The sequence below is a fragment of the Hylobates moloch genome, unplaced genomic scaffold (genome assembly GCF_009828535.3).
Source record: "Hylobates moloch isolate HMO894 unplaced genomic scaffold, HMol_V3 SCAFFOLD_18, whole genome shotgun sequence".
NCBI classification, from domain to species: domain Eukaryota; kingdom Metazoa; phylum Chordata; class Mammalia; order Primates; family Hylobatidae; genus Hylobates; species Hylobates moloch.
The window spans coordinates 41513990-41536158 of NW_026652293.1; the positions used below are offsets into that span (position 1 = coordinate 41513990).

Here is a 22169-nt window from a genome sequence, read left to right on the forward strand (position 1 = left end):
GTACTGGGCTTAATACCTGGTTGAGGAAACAATCTTTACAACAAATCCCCATGACATGAGTTTACCTATATAACAAACCTTCATATGTATCCCTGAACCTAAAATAAAGTGTTCTTTTTTGTTTGTTTTTGTTTTTTTTTTTAAAAAAAAAAAAAGGTTTGCTTTAATTCTTTGAACATTCTTAGAATACCTCTCTGTGTTAGTCTAGTATATCCACCCATTAGGACACTTCACTGGCTGTTTCTGTTGACTGCTTGTTGTTGTTGTTGTTTTACCATGTATAGGCTACCCTGTTTCTTTGTATATCTTACATTTTTGTTGAAAACCTGACATTTAAATAAGATAATATTTCAAATCTGGAAATCAAATTTTTCCAACCTTGGATCATCAATCTACAGTTCTAAGAAATTCAATGAATTCAAAGTAAAATAAACTAAAAAGGATCCACACACCTGGATATATCAAAGTCAAAATGCTAAAAGCCAAGGGCAAAGTGAAAATCTTGAAAGCAGCAAGAGAAAAAGGATTCATCACATAAAAGGAACCTTAATAAGATTAACAGCAGATTTCTCATCAAATAATGGAGGCCATAACACAGTAGGATGACATAAAATGCTAAAAGAAAAAGACTGTCAAACAAGAATTTTATATCTAGTAATACATCTTTTGAATATGAAAGATGAACTGAAATTTTTCCAAGAGTAAAAAAAAACAAAACAGAGAATGCATCATTAGCAGACTCTCTCTATAGAAAAATACTAAAAGGAGTCCTTCAGGTTGAAATAAAAGGACACTACTGAGTAATTTGAATTTGGCCAAAGAAACACCACCAACAAAGGTAACTATATACACAAATATATTTTAATGGCTGGGCGCAATGGCTTATGCCTGTAATCCCAGCACTTTGGGAGGTCAAGGCAGGTGGGTCACAAGGTCAGGAGTTTGAGACTAGCCTGACCAACATGGTGAAACCCCGTCTCTATTAAAAATACAAAAATTAGCCGGGCGTGGTGGTGGGTGCCTGTAATCCCAGCTACTCAGGAGGCTGAGGCAGGAGAATCGCTTGAACCCAGGAGGCAGAGGTTGTAGTGAGCCAAAATTGTGTCACCACACTCCAGCCTGGGCAACAGAGGAAGACTCCGTCTCCAAAGTCAAAAAAAAAAAAAAAAAAAATATATATATATATATATATATATATACATTTTTTTAAATTAATGTATTTTAACTCTTTTAGTCTACAATTTAATTTAAAATAGTATAAAGTATTAATTGTAAAACAGTATTAATGAGTTTATAATATATAAAGATGTAATTTGTATGACAGTAACAGCATAAAGCAGAGGGGAGGAAAAGTTTTTATTTTTCAGTAGTTTTCAGTATACTATTGAAATTAGGTTTACCATTTACTCTAAATGGATTGTTTCAAGGTAAGATGCTAATTGTAATCCCCCATAACAACCATCAGAAAATAGCTTTTAAAAACTTGTAAAAAAACTAAGGAACTAAACTGGTATATTGAAAATGTCTAACACAAAAGAAGGCAGTAGTAGAAAAATGGAGGAGAAAAAAAGACATATAGAAAACAAAATAAAATGGTAGACCTAAATGCTATTTTAATCGGTAATTACATTAAATGTAAATGGATTCCAAACTCCAATTGAAAACCAAATACTGGCAGAATCGATTAAAAATGATCTAAGTAAATGCTAGGTGAAAGAAATAGATCTTAGTATCAAAGACCCAATATAGTTTGAAAATAAAAAGGTGAAAAAAATGATGCAAACAGTAACCAAAAGAAAGATACAGGGCTATACTAATATTAAACAAAACAGACTTTAAGATAAATATTGTAACCAGAAAAAAGAGAGACATTAGAAAAATCAATCTATCAGGAAGATATAACAATTACAAACATAAATGAACCTAACAGACCTAAAATACATGAGGTAAAAACTGAGGGAATTAAAGGGAAAAAGAGACGATATAACAACAATTAGAAATATCAGTATCCTACTTTCAATAATAGATAGAACTATATACAAAGATTCAAGGTAGAATACTTGAACAATACTATAAACCAACTAGACCTAACTGACATATATAGAATACCTTACCCAACAGTAGAATACACATTTTTTAAAAATCCACATGGAACACTCTGCAGAACAGACCATATGCTAGGCCATAAAACAGGGTTCAATAAATTTAAAAGGACTGAATGCACACAAAGTATGTTCTCTGACCACAATGGAATTAAATAAATCAATGACACAAGGAGATTTAGGATATTCACAAATACGTGAAAATTGAGCAAGATACTCATAAGTAACCAACATGTCAAAGAAGAAATCATAAGGGAAAAAAAATTCAAAAGAATTAAACAAAAATGCAATATGCCAAAACACAGAATGTAGCAAAATAAATCCTGAAGTAAATTTACAGCTGTATCTATATTAAAAAATCAAGAAAAATTCCAAATCAATAACTTTCTATCTTAACTAGGAAAAAAAACTTATATACACAGGAATTTGTGTTCCTTTACCAATGAATTATTAAATATTAGAGTAAAAATAAATAAAATAGAGAATAGAAAACAAATTTTAAAACCACAAGTTAGTTCTTTGAAAAGATCAACAAAATTGACAAATCTTTAGCTAAACTAACCAAGAAAAAAAAAAAAAAGAGAAATTCAAATTACAGAAATCACAAATAAAGGAGAGGATATCATTACTTAGCAAAATTCTCGTTTCTCACAGAAATAAAGAAGAAACAACAATAAACAACTGTATGCCAATAAATTAGATAAATTAAATTGACAAATCTCTAGAACGAAACAAACTAGTAACGCTAGCTCCAGAAGTCATAGAATAGCTGAATAGACCTACAGCAACTAAAAAGATTGAATTAGTAATTTATTAACTTCCTACAAATAAAGCTCAGGTCCAGAAAACTGAACTCCACAAAACATTTAAAAAAGAATTAATACCAATTTTCATGAACTTTCCCAAAACATAAAAAAGCAGGGAAAATTTCTCAACTCACTCTGTGTGGCCAGTGATACTAAAACCAGGTATGTCCTCAAAAGAACATTACAAACCAACATCCCTTATAATACCAATGGAAAAATCTTCAATGAAATATTTGCAAACTCAATCTGGCAATATACTTTTTAAAGTATATATTATGAACAAGTAGAATTTATCTCAGTAATGCAAGATCGGTTTAACATGAAAAAATCAGTGTAATACATCATATTAATATAATAAAGTACAAATACTATATGTCATCTCACTGATCCAGAAAAAGCATCTGACAAAATCCAATACTCTTTTAGGATAACAGCATGCAACAAACTACGAATATAAGGAAACTTCTTCAACCTTGTAGAGGGCATCCGAAAACAAAAACGAAAACAAAGAACTCACAGCTAGTATCATACATAATGGTGAAAAATTCAATGCTTTTCCCCTAAGATCAGAACCTAAAGAATGGTATCTGTTCATGCCACTTTTATTTAACATTGTACTGACAATTCTAGCCAGTACAACTTAGCAAGAAAAATAAAAATTATCAGAATTGCAAATGAAGAAGTAAAACCAATTCTATTTGCAGAGGTCGTAATCTTATATATAGAAAATCCTGAGAAACTTACCAAAAAACTATAGCTAGTAAACAAATTCAAAAAGGCTGGAAGATTCATGATCAATGCACAAAACTCCATTAAATTTCCATATATTAGCAGTTAACAAATCCAAAAATGATATTGATAATTTTATTTAAAATAACAACAAAAAGAATGAAACACTTAGGAATACATGTTTAAAAGGTGCCAGTCTTGCACACTGAAAACTACAAAACATTGTTGAAAGACACTTAAGATCTAAATAAATGAAATGATAGCCCACATTCATGGATCAGAAAATTAATACTGTTAAGTGGCAACATTTCTAAATTAATCTATAGATCAAGAAGTTCTTATAAAAATCTCAGCTGCCTTTTATTTTTGCAAGAATTGACAAGCTGATTTCAAGATTCACATGAAAATGTTAGGGAATCAGAATAACAAAAACAGCCTTGAAGAACAATAAAGTTTGAAAACTCACCCTTTCCAATTTCAAAACTTAACTACAAAACTACAGTAATCAATAATCAATATATGAGTGTGGTACTAGCATAAGATTAGACATAGAGACCAGTAGTAAACCATTAAAAGACCACAAATAAACCCTTACATTTATGGTCAAATGATTTTTTTAAACCTTTTTAATTATTAATAGAGGTTATTTTCTGAGCAGTTTTAAGTTTTTGGAAAAACTGAGCAGAAAATACAGAGTACCTTTATATTCCTCTTACCCTCTTCTCATTCTCAGTCTCCCCTATTATTACTATCTTGCATTTGTGTGGTAATTTGTTAGAATTGATGAGCCAATGCTGATACACTGTTATTAACTAAAGTCCATCATTTATATTGCAGTTTACTCTTTTTGTTATACACCCTATGGATTTTCACGAATGTATAATGACATGTATACACCATTAAAGTATCATGGCCAAGTGATTTTTAACAAGAATACCAAAGAATTCGATGTAGTAAGAATAGTTTTATCAACTGGTGGTACTGGTACAACTGGATATCAACACACAAAAGAATAAAGCCAGATGCCTACCTCACACCATATACAAAATGGATCACAGAGTAAATATAAGAGCTAAAACCATAAAACTGTTTAAATGAAAAACACATGGTAAATCTTTGTAACTTAGGTTACACAATGTTTTTTTTTTTAGAAACATCACCAAAAAAGGACAAGCAACAAAAGGAAAAACAAGTAACTCTGATCTCATCAAAATGTAATACTTGGTGCTGCAAACTATATCATCAAGAAAGTGAGATGACAACACATAGAATACAAAAAAAACCTGCAAATCATATACCTGACAAGGAACTTATATCTAGAATATATAAAAAACTATTTCAACTCAATAATTAAAAAGCATATAACCTAAGGAAAACATGGGCAAAGGATTTGAAGAGACATTTTTCCAAGGAAGATATACAAATGGCTAATAAGTACATAAAAGATGCTCAACAACATTAGTCAGTAGAGAAATGCAAATCAAAAACACAACGACATGCCATTTTATATCCACTAAGATAGCTAAAATCAAAAAGATAATAGGTGATGATAAGGATGTGAAGTTAAACATGGTTACCATATGACCCATCAATACCATTTCTGCATATATATACTCAAGAAAAATGAAAACATAACTAAATAAAAATTTGTACATAAACATTCATAGCAGCATTATTCATAATAGCCAAAAAGTAGAAACAACCCAAATGTTCATAAATTGGTGAATGGATAAACAAAATGCTGTATATCCATACAATGGGGCATTATTCGGCAACAAAAAGGATATAGCACTGATACATGCTACAACAAGGATGAACCTTGCAAGAGTCAGTCACAAAAGTCACCAAGTGTATGATTACATATTCTAGAAAGACTAGGAAAATCTGTAGATAGCAAGTAGATTAACAGTTGCTAAGAGTAAGGCTGAGGGGATTAGAGTGCAAGGTAAATGGTGATGGGCGTGAGGTTTCTTTTTAGAGTGATGGCAGTGTTCTAAAGTATGATTATGATGATGGTAATATAACTTTGTGAATACACTAAAAACCACTGACTTGTATACCTTAGGTGAAATTTATGGTATGTAAATTAAATCTTAATAAAGCCATCGCAAAATTATTATCTATGGTCCTTGATCCCAAGCAACTGACAGTCTAGAATTAGAAAATATTCATTGAGACTTATGACCTTGGCTTTACCATTTCATCTACAATTGTGAAGAAAACTAAAAAAATTGAACGAAGATGTAAGTCATTTTTACAAGACACTTTTATGTCAAAAAATTCAATCTGGAGGAAGACAGAACTGGTAGACATCACCACAATTATAGAAACAGCAATGGCATTACAAAACTAAAAGAACAATGAAATATTCCTTATCAATTATATCTATGTTTACCTCTTTTTCCTTAAGTAAAGCTTCGTGTTTTTCTTCAAGCCGCTTCATTTCAAATGCTAGTGTGTCTGCCCTCTTGGATTCGGAGGAAAGTTTAACGTGAAGATCTTGAACCTAATGTCAGAAACAAAAGGAAAAAAAGTCCTTAAAAGTATATAAGTGTACAAATCTCGATAATCTTTCAGAATTGAGTAAATGAAAAACTGATTAGGAATAAATATCTACACTAAAATTGCAGTCTAATTCTAAATACTTGTGGAAAATAACACATAGATAAGAATTAACATAAAACTAAAAATATTCAAATAATAGTTTTGCCAAAAAAATTAAAAGTCAGCCTCCTAATGTTTAGTAAACAGCAAAACAGAATTTAGCTTATGGCTCCATTCTCTAAGGCATTAACCCTGCTTACCAGAAGTGCTAATAAACAATAAGATCTCAAAAGAAAAAATAATTTCAGAAGGTAGTAAAAAGGTAAAAGACCCAGATAACTCAAACTCAATTATCAATCCTTGAATTAAAATTAAAGAAAGAAATTCATCAGAGTAAGTTCATAGCTTATTATATGCAATGTTTCTCAATTTCTTTACCATTCTTAAGAAATCAAAAGGAATAACAAAGTTAAACTCTTACAATTTTATCAATTAAAAATTAAGATGTTTCTTACCTGCCTTTTGTATGTTTCTAATTGTGTACGTGCTGCATTTGCTTTTTTTAATTCTTCTTCTAAGCTGACTGTATTATGCATATACATCATGTTGGTTTCCTGTAAAGTTTTCACCTGCTTGCGAAGGTCATTCAGATCTTGTAGCTTCTGACGATATATCTCAACTGTTGACTCCAGTTTATTTGCCTTATCAGAAGTAGCCCTATAATAATAAAGACTAAGCATTACTGTATAAAAACTAGTATATACTCATAATTTTACTCTGGCTATAAAATGAATCCTCCAAACTATCACAAAAGAGAAAAAAGTAAATGTGAGTGAGTGAGAAGAGGAAATTGTAAACTTTGTAAGAACTTTGGAAACAGACTCCAGCCTAAATCCATTTAAAGTTCAACCTCTTTGGTAAAAAGCCATCAAAATAAAAATGCTTCAAATCTGACACACTAAATTATCAAACTGTTTCATATATTAGCACAATGAATAAAAAATAATGATTTTGTACATAAAATTAAACAACTCAGCTGCTCTGCAGCTTACAGGCCAACCTTCCTTTGTGTATAACATTCAGCATAGTTTCCTTTTAAGTATTTGACTTAACTGTATTTAGGATGTTGACTAAATTTATAAACTTGCCAGGCAAAGCACTTCCCTTTGGAGTTGTGCTTACCTGACTTAAATATATAAATAAACGAACAAACAAATAAACCAAATCACTTCACTATCACAAGCAGGTCCAAATTAATGGTTATACAAATTTTGTTTCAAGTAAGTATTAAGAACTACAAAAAATAATTAAGAAAAATTAACAAAAAAATATAAAGATCACTTGGACAGACTGTTCACTGAGTAACATTTCACATGAAAAAAGTAAATATAAACTTTATATTGCCAAATGACAACCCTCCCCCCAAAAAAGTTAGGATTCTTGCCTATATTTGATCTATAGTTTATCAAATGTCAAAACACAGATTGAGAATACATTTCCTTACACAAAAATTTCACAAAATATGATAGGTACAAGGAGGTCAAGTTAAATGTATCTATAAGTACTCCATTTATAAAATTTTAATTAAAGGTCTCATTTTGGGTTTATGGGTTCTAATGTGAAAATGTCGTAATAAAAATTGAGTATTATCCATGAACTGCAAGCCCAAACAACAAACATAAAAGAAGTTAAAACTATCAGCCTGGATTAAAAACTGATCAGTACTTGATATACAGGAATAATCCTATGAATCCCTGATCAAAATATGAAATACTCAAATTGACTAGCTCAGAAATGGCATAATTATATTTTTTAAGACATGCCATACCTAAGAACATCTATTTCATCTTTCAGGGCTCTTGTTTCTTCCGCAAGACTAGTCAATTCATCATTCCTATGCTGGAATTCGATTAGCTGCTTTTCAAGTTCTTCACAGTGAACACGGTAATCATCTTTTGCAGCTTCAAGCCTTGAACAAATAAAAAAGTAAGTATTTATAACTTCCATGATTTGTTATAATTATATAATTATATTATAACTTGCATGACTATATATGCAAATGCATATATAACACTCAACACAAAAAATATATGATGAATAAAATATGTATCAATAAATGCCAAAAGATTGAAATATCATGGAACATGTTCTCTAATAATAAAGGTTAATTAAATGAGAAATCAGTCGCAATAAGAAGTCTAGAAAAGCTTTAAATCTTTATAAATTAAACAACATATTCCTAAATAACCCACAAGTCAAGAAAAAAATCACAATGGAATTTAGAAAATGTTTCAAACTAAACAATAACAAAAAGACAAGCAATCAAATTTGGGGGACAACAGTAAACCAGTGCCTCTCAGTTGTAAAGATTTATGTTAGAAAGAAAGAATGAAAGAAAGAGAGAGAGGGAGGGAGGGAGGGAGAGAGGGAGGAAGGAAGGAAGGAAGGAAGGAAGGAAGGAAGGAAGGAAGGAAGGAAGAAGGAAGGAAGGAAGGAAGGAAGGAAGGAAGGAAGGAAGGAAGGAATGAATAAAATCAATGATCTAAGTTTCAACTTTAAGAGGCTAGAAAAAGAATAGAAATTTAAATCCAAAGTTAAGTATAAAGAAATAAATCTAAAACCAATAATATAGAAAGCCAATAAAGGATGTTTGAAAAGATTAAGAAAACTGATGAACCTCTAGCAAGAATGATCAAGAAAAAGGAAAGAAAACCCAAGCAATATCAGGAATGTAAAAGGGTATATCATCACATCTGCCAGAGTCATTATAAGGATAAAAAAAGAATATTATGAACAACTTCATGTCGATAAATTCAACAACTTAAATAACCATATACACTGAATTTTAAGGATAAGAAGAGAATATTATGAACAACTTCATGTCAATAAGTTCAACAACTTAAATAAACATATACACTGAAAAATACAACTTACCAAACTGAACACAAGATGAAATAGGAAATCTGAAAAGCCCTATGACCATTGAAGAAATTAAATTTGTCAGTAAAAACCCACTCACAAAGAAAACCATAGGTCCAAATTGTGTTACCAATAAACTGTATCAAAATTTAAGAAAGAAATAACAACATTTTTACATAAACTCTTCCAGAAAATAGAAGAAGAGAGAATATGCCTCAGTTATTCTATGAGACTAGTAGAACTCTGATAACAAATCCTGAACAAGACATTACAAGAGACAAAATTCAGACCGATGTCTATTATAAAGACAGTTATAAAAATTCTTTCGAATTATTAACTGAATCTAGTCACATATACAGGATAATAAAATATGAACAAAGTCGTTTATCTCCAGAATGTAGGTTTTTAACATTCAAAAATCTATCAATATATTACAAGAATGAAAAAGAAAAACTACACCATCTTTTCAAGATGCAGAAAAATCATCTGACAAAAATCAACACCCAATCATGATTGAAAAAAAAAAAAAAAACTTTTAGCAGGGTGGAAACAAGGGGAATTTCCTCAATCTGACAGAAAGCACATCAAAAAATTCTACAGCTAGCATCATACTTGATGGATCCTAATTGCACACGATCCCTCTAAGACCAGGAAAAAAGCAATGATGGCTGCTCTTGCAACAAGGCAAGGAAAATAAATACAAGACAGAAATAATGAAAGGAAGATGTAAAGTTCTATTAACAGATTAAATGACTGTAGATTCTATAGTCTGTGTTCCTCTAAAATTTATGTTGAAACCTAATCCTTATTGTGGTGGTATTAAGAGGTGAGGCCTTTTGGGAAGTGATTAAGTTATGAGGCCCTGTCCCCTTGAATGGGATTAGTGCTGTTATGAAAGAGGTTAGAGGGACCTAAGGATTCAGCAAGAGGAAGCCATCTTGGAAGCAGAGGGCAATCCCTCAAACAGACACTGAATCTGCTGGTACCTTGATTTTGGAGTTCCCAGTCTTCAGAACTGTGAGTGGTAGATTTCTGTTGTTCATAAATTACCCTGTCTAAGGTATTTTGTTAAAGCACCAGGAATGAACTAAGGATTTTTTTTTTTTTATCTAAACAAACTACCAGCTCAGTCAGTTAATTTAGAAACTTTGCAAGATATAAAAGTTTCAATATATTTAAGATACAAGTTTCAAGATGTAAGATCAAAGTTTCAATATATAATTGTATATCTATCTACAGATTAGCAGCGAATTTTCACAATAATTCTGAATTTGCATTTACAATAGCATCAAAAACAAAATACTTGGGTAAAAAATTAACGAAAGACATACAAGACTTTAATGCTGGAAACAATACAGCACTGCCGAGTGAAATTAAATACTTAAATAAACGAGACTACATTCATAGACAGGAATTCTCTATATAGTTAAGATATCAATTATACAATCCAAATCATAATCCTGAAAAGGTTTTTAATAGAAACTGACTAGCTGATTCTCAATTTTATGGGAAAATGCTAAAGACTTAGAATAGCCAAAACAAATTTTGAAAAAGAAAGAACAAAATTGGAATACTTACACTACCAGATCTCAAAAGTCATACACTAAAACCATAGTAATTAACATAGTGTCATACAGGCATAAATTTACTAACAGAAATGAAATGAGAGTCCAGAAAAAGATCCCAATTTTAATGGTTATATCATTTTTCACAATAATGTGAAAATAATGTGGCTTATAAGAGAATGTCCTCACTCTTAGGAAATATGCACTGAAATATACAGGGGTTAAGAGACATGTGTCCAACTTTCTCTCAAATGGTTCAGATAAAAATATGCAAATTATATGACTATATACAGAGACTGCTAAAGCAAATGGAGAAAACTGTAAAATAATTGTTGAATCTGAGTAAAAGGTGTAAAGAAGTTCCTTGTAGTATTCTTGTAACTTTTTTAGTGAGTTTGAAGTTATATCAAAATTAAGTAACAAAAAAATATGTATAGTACAATTAGAGTGCCTGTCCTCAAGGTCTTAGAGTTCATGGCTCAGTGGTAAGCACATAAAAGATAATCAATGTATATTAAAGGTAAGAATACATGACTTTGTTAAAGAAATATACAAGTTAAAATGAAAAGCATCTACTTGGCTTACGATTTACATTTTTGTCCATTTATTACAGGGTTACCTATCTTATTTGAGAAACTCCCCATTCTCCCGAGGTTTCAGCAATCACTCCCTTGAACTCCTATTGGCTTTCCTATGGCCTTGATTTGGTCCTTAACACATATTTAAATGGTTTTGTTTTTATGTGTATCTCCCACTTCCTAACTGGATGTTAGCACTGTGATAACAAGAACCACTTATACCATTTGGTATTTTCAGGAGCTTAATCAGTATCATAAAGATGCTTAATAATTAGTTGTTAATACTGTGACTTTTTGCTACTAGTATAATAGACAGAACTCCATAAAATGATTTCCATTAAAAATGCTACCTGAAGTTTTCTTCCTGTAATTGTTCTAGTTGTAATTGTGCATGAAAATACTTTTTTGCAACCACTGTGTTTGGATCATCAAAAGAGCCATCCAACTGGTCAAGTTTTTCATTCATCATCTCATTTTCAGAAACCAGTGAATTCTTTTCATCTTGAAGTGTAGTCACCTAAGAAACAAATACACACACATAAGCACCAGTAGAAAAAAAATAAATAAATAAAAACTCTTATTAGATCTAGAATTCTGGATTCTAGATCTGACTAAGCCATTAAATAGCTCGGTCTGTCATACTAGATGAGTTCTAAGGATCCTTCTGAATGCAGAATTCAGAGTCTAGGAGATGTAAGTCAAACAAAAGAAATCAAATCAATACACATACGGAGAAAACAGAGTAACTATATCCTTAAAATGCTATGCCTGCCTTTGTTTGGGGAAGAAAATGTTTTCAAGTCTCTAAAATTTGATGCACAAATGAAACTTCAAAAAATTAATTTGTCTCCTCTTTTAGGTATAAACTAATTTATAGAATGATGTCACCTACTAAGCCAAAATATACACACATATGTTCAAAGTTATCATGATAGGTTGAGTATAAAATTATCAGTCACATATCACATATTCAAGAAATAAGCACATTTGGTTAATGTATCAATAACAAAAAACTGTTTTCCATTTGCACATTTAAGCTATTTGCTTATGATTTAAAATGAATAAAAAATCTCAGTATAGAGCCACATCAATATCAGTACCTGGAGCAATTTTTTTTACTCATATTTTTAAAACATGCATGATTTTCTCTCCTGGTTCTACTTCTTTTCCATTTAAAAACATCTTTAAAAATGTATAGCTAATGCTGTGTCTTTTGATAAGACCAGAAGTTTTACATATGATTAAGAATTAGTTTGAAAAACCATTGATTAACCTATTCTGATTTCCAATGTATTATTGAACAAGTTTGCTATCCATATTTTCAAAACATGTAATTCAATCCAGTTATGAAAATATGACTACACATTGACAGAAAGAACTAATAGGAAATTAACATCAAGTGATTGCCCTGAACACAGTATTATAGGCAAGTTACTGTTTTCTAAATGACGAATACAAAGTCTGGGAAACTGTCCCTGGGCAGACAATATAAAGAAATAACTTTCTATTCCTAAATTCAATGCATGCATCCATACCTATTATGTAAGCTGTTTAGTGACTACTATTACCTGTCATGCATAATAATTCTAAGTGATTCAGATACAAAAAATAATAAAGAGTTTCTGCCCTTAAGACCTTTACAGTAGAAATGTAAACAATTATGTAAAAGATGTTGAAGGTGCTTTGATAGAAGTACACTATAGGGCAAGGGTAGGGCACAAAGAAAAGAATATCTCATTCTAGGTTGAGTGTAGGGGCTGTCAAAAAATGACTGAGAGGAAAAACAACACTCTCAGTCATCAAAACTGGGTAGGACTCCTCTAAAAAAGAATAGGACTGAGGGCAAATTTTAGTTTTGAACACCGAGATTGGTGAATAACCAATCTTGCTCCTATCCATATGCTTCAACGTGGCTCCAGAGCCATTTCTGGCACAGACATGAGTAAGGAGGGTGCGAGACAGGCACATTCCTTTTTCCCATCCCAGAACCGTGACTTGGAGCACTGGGTGGGGGTTCCAGGTATCTCCTTCAACAAGCTCTCATGGTGATAAGTTCAATCTGCACCTGTCTCTGCCTCTCTCTATTTGGGATTTCTGCACTTTTCACCTAAAACCAGATCACATATCCTTCATTATTTGTTACAAACACATGATTCTTTAAATGCAGAATTTTGTGTTCTTTATTGAATAAGAAGTTCTCAGACGACCGTACCTAGATCCTACGAGAGAATAGTAATACCTGAATGGCTCAATCTTCTGTTTTTCCTATGAGGTGTTTTACAGGGTGAATATGATCCTATTTAAAATGAACACATTTCAGGTACTTTACATGTGTTTGAAGGTGTATGTTACAATATGTAGTTAGGAAAGGTGCAAAGGAGAACAGATTAAATTTCCCCTACTTGAGACACTTACTTCGTTCAAATACAGAGGACTAGTTTTTACAGATGAAGTTAGAAGACCTGAATTCTAGTGCTCCCACTGCCCTAAGTGACTAGTCACCCTAACCAAGTCTTTTCCTTTTCTTTATCTGCAAACGCTTGAGGGTTAGAAGCATTATCCAGCCCTGTCATTTTAGATATTTACTTCCTCTAGCAAGAATAATGCTACCACACCTTTGCTCCTTGCCCTTACACTTTTCAGAGAATCAACTACAAATTTAGCTCATTATTCAAACAAAAAAATGCCATTTACATACAGCATATTATGAAGGTACACTTAACCTTCTGTACACCTTTTTCTAGACTTATTGCATAATATGCACATTTGTATTTTGATGTAACAGTAACATCATATGCAAACAATATACATAGCACTTCTGTGCCAGGCTCTAAGTGCTATATAGATGAACTCATTTAACCCTCACGACCACTCTGGGAGATATATGCTATCATCACTCCATTTCTCAAAAGAGAAAAACTGAAGTACAGAATAATTAAGTAATATGCCTGGAGCATATAACCTAGTCATATGACCAGGTTCTGAATGTAGGTAGCCTGGTTTGACAATCTAACCTCTTAACCATTAACTATTGTTGCTCATGCCAAGTTTATTTTAACATACATGTGCATATGAATACAAGATTATATACACACGTTTATATATACATACATGTTAGCCAAAATTTGCCATGAGAGACTGCATACATATATATGAACATGTACTTGAATCTACTGGGAGGGGAAGTGTCAGGCACCACTTAATACTTCCATAAATCACCTCTATTTAATCTTCACATACACAATATGAAGTAGAAACTTTAATTTTCCCATTTTACAAAAATGAAAACTGAGTCCTTATCTAAATAATTGAAATTTTACAATTAGTAGAGTGATTTTCTCAAAGAATGTTAAGCTAGCAAATTTCAATGATCAGAGAAAAATATTTATGAAATTCATGCTTGAATATTCAAGCCTCTAAGAAATCCTTTTAATGTTACCTCCATGAAGTGAAACCTAATCTACAAAACATAGTGCCAACTAATTAATTACAATAAAAAACTTCTGTAAACTTAAAGAGGAAGTTTTTCTCAGCTCAGGGTTTTTTCCCGTACCTGCATATCCAATTCTTCACATCTTTGCCTCAGCTCTTCTTTTTCTGCTAGTGCTTCCTGAAGTTCTTCCAAGGCTCTTTTAAGCTGAAATACAAAGTGCCCTAAATCTTAGTAAATCGTGTTTTGACACAAATACAGAAAAACAGAGAAATATACTCTTCTCACAACACACATATACACTGATATGGGAAATTATTTTTTAAATTTACCTAATAACAAATGAGTCTTACAACAAGAGAATTTTAGGCCAATATCCCTGATGAACATCGATGTGAAAATCCTCAATAAAATACTGGCAAACCGAATCCAGCAGCACATCACAAAGCTTATCCATCACCATCAAGTTGGCTTCATCCCTGGGATGCAAGGCTGGTTCAACATATACAAATCAATAAATGTAATCCACCACATAAACAGAACCAATGACAAAAACCACATGATTATCTCAATAGGTGCAGGAAAGTCCTTCAACAAAATTCAACAGCATTTCATGTTAAAAACTCTCAAAAAAACTAGGTATCAATGGAACATATCTAAACATAATAAGAGCCATTTATGACAAAACCACAGCCAATATCATACTGAATGAGCAAAAACTGGAAGTATTCCCTTTGAAAACTGGCACAAGACAAGGATGCCCTCTCTCACCACTCCTATTCAACATAGTATTGGAAGTTCTTGCCAGGGCAATCAGGCAAAAGAAAGCATTAAAGGGTATTCAAATAGGAAGAGAGGAAGTCAAATTGTCTCTGTTTGCAGATGACATGACTGTATATTTAGAAAACCTCATTGTACCAGCCCAAAATCTCCTTAAGCTGATAAACAACTTCGGCAAAGTCGCAGGATACAAAATCAATGTGCAAAAATCACAAGCATTCCTATGCACCAATAACAGACAGCCAAATCATGAGTGAACTCCCATTCACAATTGCTACTAAGAGAATAAAATACTATGAATACAACTTACAAGGGATGTGAAGGACCCCTTCAAGGAGAACTACAAACCACTGCTCAAGGAAATAAGACAGGACATGAACAAATGGAAAAACATTCCATGCTCATGGATAGGAAGAATCAATATCGTGAAAATGGTCTTACTGCCTAAAGTAATTTATAGATTCAATGCTATCCCCATCAAGCTACCACTGACTTTCTTCACCGAATTGGAAACAACTACTTTAAACTTCATATGGAACCAAAAAAGAGCCCACATAGCCAAGGCAATCGTGTGCAAGAAGAACAAAGCTTGAGGCATCACATTACCTAACTTCAAACTTTACTACAAGGCTACAGCAACAAAAACAGCATGGTACTGGTATCAAAAAAGATACATAGACCAATGGAACAGAACAGAGTCCTCAGAAATAACATCACACATCTACCACCATCTGATCTTTGATAAACCTGACACACACAAGCAATGGGGAAAAGATTCCCTATTTAATAAATGGTGTTGGGAAAACCAGCTAGCCATATGCAGAAAACTGAAACCGGACCCCTTCCTCACACCTTGTACAAAAATCAACTCAAGATAGATCAAAGACTTAAACATAAGAACTAGGACCATAAAAATCCTAGAAGAAAACCTGGGCAATGCCATTCAGGACATAGGCATGGGCAAAGACTTCATGTCTAAAACCCCAAAGCAATGGCAACAAAAGCCAAAATTGACAAATGGGATCTACTTAAACTAAAGAGCTTCTGCACAGCCAAAGAAACTATCAGAGTGAACAGGCAACCTACAGAATGGGAAAAAATTTTTGCAATCTATCCATCTAACAAAGGGCTAATATCCAGAATCTACAAAGAACTTAAACAAATTTACAAGAAAAAAGCAAACAACCCCATTAAAAAATGGGCCAAGGATATGAACAGACACTCCCCAAAAGAAGACATTTATGCAGCCAACAGACATATGAAAAAATGCTCATCATCACAGGTCATTAGAGAAATGCAAATCAAAACCACAGTGAGATACTATCTCACAACATTAAAAAGTCAGGAAACAACAGATGCTGGAGAGGTTGTGGAAAAATAGGAACGCTTTTACACTGTTCTTCGGAGTGTAAATTAGTTCAACCATTGTGGAAGACAGTGTGGTGATTCCTCAAGGATCTAGAACTAGAAATACCATTTGACCCAGCAATCCCATTGCTGGGCATATACCCAAAGGATTATAAATCATTCTACAATAAAGACACATGCAAACGTATGTTTACTGTGGCACTATTCACAATAGCAAAGACTTGGAACCAACCCAAATGTCCATCAAAGATAGACTGGATTAAGAAAATGTGGCACGTACACACCATGGAATACTATGCAGCCATAAAAAATGATGAGTTCATGTCCTTTGCAGGGACATGGATGAAGCTGGAAACCAACATTCTCAGCAAACTATCGCAAGATCAGAAAACCAAACACCACATGTTCTCACTCGTAAGTGGAAGTTGAACAATAAGAATACATGGACACAAGGAGGGGAGCATCACACACCAGGGCCTGTAGGGGTGGGGGGCTAGGAAAGGGATAACATTAGGAGAAATACCTAATGTAGGTGATGGGTTGATGGGTGCAGCAAACCACCATGCCACATGTATACCTATGTAACAAAACTTCACATTCTGCACATGTAACCCAGAACTTAAAGTATAATAATAATAAAAAAAAAGTGTCTTTGTGTGAATTATATTTACATGACCTCATTAACATTGAAGGCTATGGTCCCACAGAACTAAATTTTATGTAAATCCCTGCAAAATATTTTTACAAGTATTAGAGAAGGCATTGTTTAGTTTTATTAAAGAAAAAAAGTTTAGGAAAAAACACAGCATGTTGACATTTAAATAAATTATTTCTTTAAACATTTTCTTTTGAAATACTTGAGATGACTGGTGACACTCATAAAAGAACTGTCTAAAAATATAACAGAAAAAGTACTTAATGCATTTGCCTCTCCTCTTACCCTTTACTCTACCACCCAGATTAGGTTATAAATGGGAGAAGAGTGTCTTTTCCCCCTGTAAAACAGTCCTGAAGGAAAGGAGCCTTGAGTACAGGGCCTTTGAGCTGTTTCTTCAATATCAAGTGAGAGGATAGCAACAGCGAAAAAAAATACATTATTAGATAAATTAAAACTTAGCAGAGTTTGTTTTTAATTGTCCTCTATTTCACTGTGTAACCATATAGCATGGTCCAAATATACAGGTGTCAGAAGGAATGTTCAATGCCACTCAAGTCTTTCAACATGATCATAAAAACCTCTGGAGACCAAGACCACTTCCATTCAATTGGGATCTTGCAGAAGAATAAACTACATTTCGTGGAAGAAAATATTATTGTATATGCTCTCTTTGTAAGCCTTATGAGAGTAATTGGCAAAGAAACCCTAACATTGCTTTCAATATTTTTCTTCCATACTAAAATACTCACCTGTTGCTCCAATTCTCCAACAGCATCATTTGGAGGAGAGCTCAATATTTCTTTACTCATCAACTAGGGAATTAAAATAATAAAATTAAGTATAATAATGTGATGTTTATGAAGTAAAATATATTTTCTTGAAAGGATAGTAAAATGATTTATATTTAGCTTTTCCTTGCCTTAATTTGAGGATCCTTAGAACACTATTCAGATAAAAACTTTATTAGAGGTTTAACTTAGTAACACAAATTCAAACATATTAGTGAGAACACTATAAGTAAACTGTGCTTAAAATACATAGATATATTCAAAATACTTGTGTACTGAAAAATTTCAATACAAGTTCTAAAAGACATATTACTGATGAAGAGTGAACACATTAAATAATTTTTAAAGGGATTCATATACATTATAAGTTAATACTTTTTAAATGCAGCCTTTTTGAGAAGTCATTTTAAAAGTAGGAGCTATGATTATATGAAAAAAAGATCCTGTAAAATAACTCTTTGAGATGAAAGGCAGATTTACTTATGTACAGGGATGCTCTGAATCCAAACCAACAATGCAAACTCAGGGAGTACAGACTGCCAAAGTTCTGTATGATGTCTCCCTCTAAGTCATGCCCCTTCCAAACTCTGCTTTTCCTGAGGTGTCCTCTGCAATCCATCTCTTTTAGGCTGATATTAAGAATCAACACTGCACCACATTAATTCTGAATCCTTCCTGGCTCCACTTAGATAACTAGACTAGCTTTAATCCAACTTACCTGGCTCTAAAACCTAAGTACCACTGTATTTGCTCACAGATCTTACATTTTGAAAATGCATATGGTATATATAAATGAAAAATTCAGGAAAGATTGTTACAACTGGAAGAAAAAAAAAACAAAAAAGAAAAACTGTCTGGTGAGAGACTGTTTATCCTACGTTTCCTGCTTAGTTGAAGTTATTTAAAGGAAGGGTCCCCAGCCCCCAGGCCACAGACTGGTACCAGTCCAAGGCCTGTTAAAACTGGGTTGCACAGAGGGAGGTGAGTGGCAGGCAAAAAAGCATTATCACCTGGACTCCACCTGCTGTCAGATCAGTGGCAGCATTAGATTCTCGTAGGAGCAAAAACCCCACTGTGAACACTTCTTATGTGAATCTAATGCCTGATTATCTGAGGTGGAACAGTTTCATCCCTAAACCTTCCCCCCGCCCGCCACCCCATGTCTGTGGAAAAATTGTCTTCCACAAAACTGGTCCCCGGTGCCAAAAAAGTTGAGGACCACTGATTTAAAGAGACTTGACAATATTAATTTATTAACCAGCTTTTAAAATGCAGAGGTACTAAAATTGGGCTTAAAGGCCTTTTAAAATATTTTTGGGGGTAAAAAAGGAAGACCCACTAGCTAAGGGTAAGTAAACTCACAACAAAGAGCAAGTTTATAAAAAGAAAAGCATGAAGTATGAAAAGTTTTATATAATTTGGTTTAGGATTTTTATACTCATAGGAACATGATATAACTTACCTCTTGAATAGCAGTCATGACCACATGCTGAACAGACTCTTCCAGTGTCATTATATTTTGAATATGTTCTATGATTTAAAAAAATCAAATGTGAAAAAAAATCTACTCTTTACACATAGTACCTTAGCCATCAAATTAATAGACTATAAAAATTCATTTACCCACAGACAATCCTTTATGTAAATACATTATTTGTCCACCAGTATGTCTTCCTTCCTCACCAAGATAAACCGAGTATTGTTAACCACGCGAATTCATTCTTCAAGACTGAGATTGTTGCAGTCAGTACCTTGAAATCATTTTAAAAACCAATTCATGGCCGGGCGCGGTGGCTCACGCTTGTAATCCCAGCACTTTGGGAGGCCGAGGCGGGCGGATCACGAGGTCAGGAGATCGAGACCATGGTGAAACCCCATCTCTACTAAAAATACAAAAAATTAGCCGGGCGTGGTGGCAGGCGCCAGTAGTCCCAGCTACTCGGAGAGGCTGAGGCAGGAGAATGGCGTGAACCCGAGAGGCGGAGCTTGCAGTGAGCGGAGATCGAGCCACCGCACTCCAGCCTGGGTGAAAGAGCGAGACTCCGTCTCAAAAAGAAAAAAAAGAAAAAAAAAAAAAAAAAACCAACTCATACGGCAAAACACAAGTGTGAAAGCTTTTAAAAAGTTATGTATCTAGGAATTGAATTCCTTTTAAAAATGGACAAAATTGCTCAATAGTGCTTAGAAGTAAATTATGAAAATATTACATATATTAAAATTTTTAGGATGCAACAAAATAATCACTTTAAGGCAAAATTACCACTTAAAATGTCCATTATAGCTTAGAAAAGGAACAGCTGATTAATTCACAAGAAAAATGAATAAGAGGACAACAAAATTAAATAGTAAAAACAAAATAGAATCAAAGCCAAAAGTTGGCTCTTTAAAAAAGACTAATGAAACTTACAAACCTGGTTAAGATTAAGTAAAAATAAGTTACAAATAACCAGCAATTAAAATATTAAAGCATTAATGAAAAAATAAAAAGAATCACAATTACAACAAAAAATTACTAGATTTATAAATAAATTACTACTTGTGAATTTGTGATTAAATATTTAGAGAAGTTTTAACCTTCCATGAGCAAACGTCCCTGCCTTTATGAAAAACCCAATATATAGATCTTTATTTATAAGTGAGACCTAAAAGCCTATAGAGAAGTACTGGTTTGTCCTAGAGAAAAACTTCTAGTAAATAGCAGAGATGGACTAATATAAAAATTCTCTGACACCTAGTCACTGTCCTTTTATAATTGATAAACTACAATTAATTTCATGTATTTTGTTTTATTTTTCTCCTTTCAGAGTTTGTAGGTAAATTTATCCCAACTTATATCCTTTCTTCATTAGTTAGACAATGTTGAATGTTTTCCAAGGCCCTGGCTTGAAGTATTTTGCATTTTGCAAACTTAAGCACTCAACATTATTCTTTCATAAAGGTGGTGTACTAAGAACAAGTTTGGATGAATCATGCAAAAAAACATCAGCGTCAAAAGTCTCACCACCCAAACAGATTAACGCCCTCAAGGGAAGGAGGTCTGGGCCTGTTCAGTTCATCATTCATCATTACATGCAACCAAATATAACCCTTTCATACTCAGCAAAATATGGATCACTGTGTTTGGATATACCAATATAATGCATCAATTCCATTTATATCATTAGACCACTTATCTGGAGGATATATTGGACAGATATGCTTCTGAAAAGAGCAGAATATTATCTGAAGAAACTTGAATTATAAATGAGTAGCTGAATATTTATGAAAACTGAATCCACATAAGGTTCTTACATGTAAAATAGATATAATGTATCAAATGAATAAGCACAATTTTTATTGAATATCCACTAAATCTTATGTACTGGGTATATTAAACTAATTAAATTAAAATACATTTAATTTAGCCACTGAATATGAATACCAGAATCCAGGTACAAATAGGACACTCAAGGTATGCCACTTTTCAACGACAGAGTTGGGCTAGAATTCAGATCTTCTGGTTTATGTTTCAGGGTGCCTTCTGCCAAGCTTTAATAATACATTTTAATGCTAGCTTGTATAGCAATGTAGACTGTCTCTAGAAAGCAGAAATCCTCAAATGATTGAAATTCACTTACCTTGCTTCTTTTCACAGTTGATAGCACAACCTAAAATAAGCTGGAGCAACCTCCCAAGCTCCACTGGATCTGAACATTCGGTTATTTGGTTTAAATCAGGGATAAGTGCTTCTGAAATCTGCTGCCCCAAAAACTACAATATTAAAATAAATTAGATCACTTATTTATGTCGGCTACAAAGAATTTGCCACATTTAATATTACAATGAAAATAAATTATAAACTCATGAAACAACTCAGATAAAATAACAAATGACAAATAAATAATTATTAAAACCAGTTAGCA

At 32.8% G+C, this 22169-nt stretch overlaps 1 protein-coding gene across 4 annotated transcripts in view; it reads right to left on the bottom strand.

The window, feature by feature from the left end:
• HOOK1 (hook microtubule tethering protein 1) overlaps positions 1–22169 on the bottom strand; it is a 63420-nt gene that overhangs the window by 23139 nt on the left and 18112 nt on the right. For all 4 annotated transcript variants that reach the window (XM_058430663.1, XM_032136832.2, XM_058430664.1 and 1 more), the window contains exons 5-12: positions 21885–22017; positions 19730–19797; positions 18229–18291; positions 14797–14880; positions 11594–11760; positions 8010–8150; positions 6697–6898; positions 6033–6143 (exon numbers count right to left, since the gene is read on the bottom strand). In XM_058430663.1, coding sequence (XP_058286646.1) covers positions 6033–6143; positions 6697–6898; positions 8010–8150; positions 11594–11760; positions 14797–14880; positions 18229–18291; positions 19730–19797; positions 21885–22017 — 969 coding nt within the window. The remainder of the gene's footprint in view (positions 1–6032; positions 6144–6696; positions 6899–8009; positions 8151–11593; positions 11761–14796; positions 14881–18228; positions 18292–19729; positions 19798–21884; positions 22018–22169) is intronic.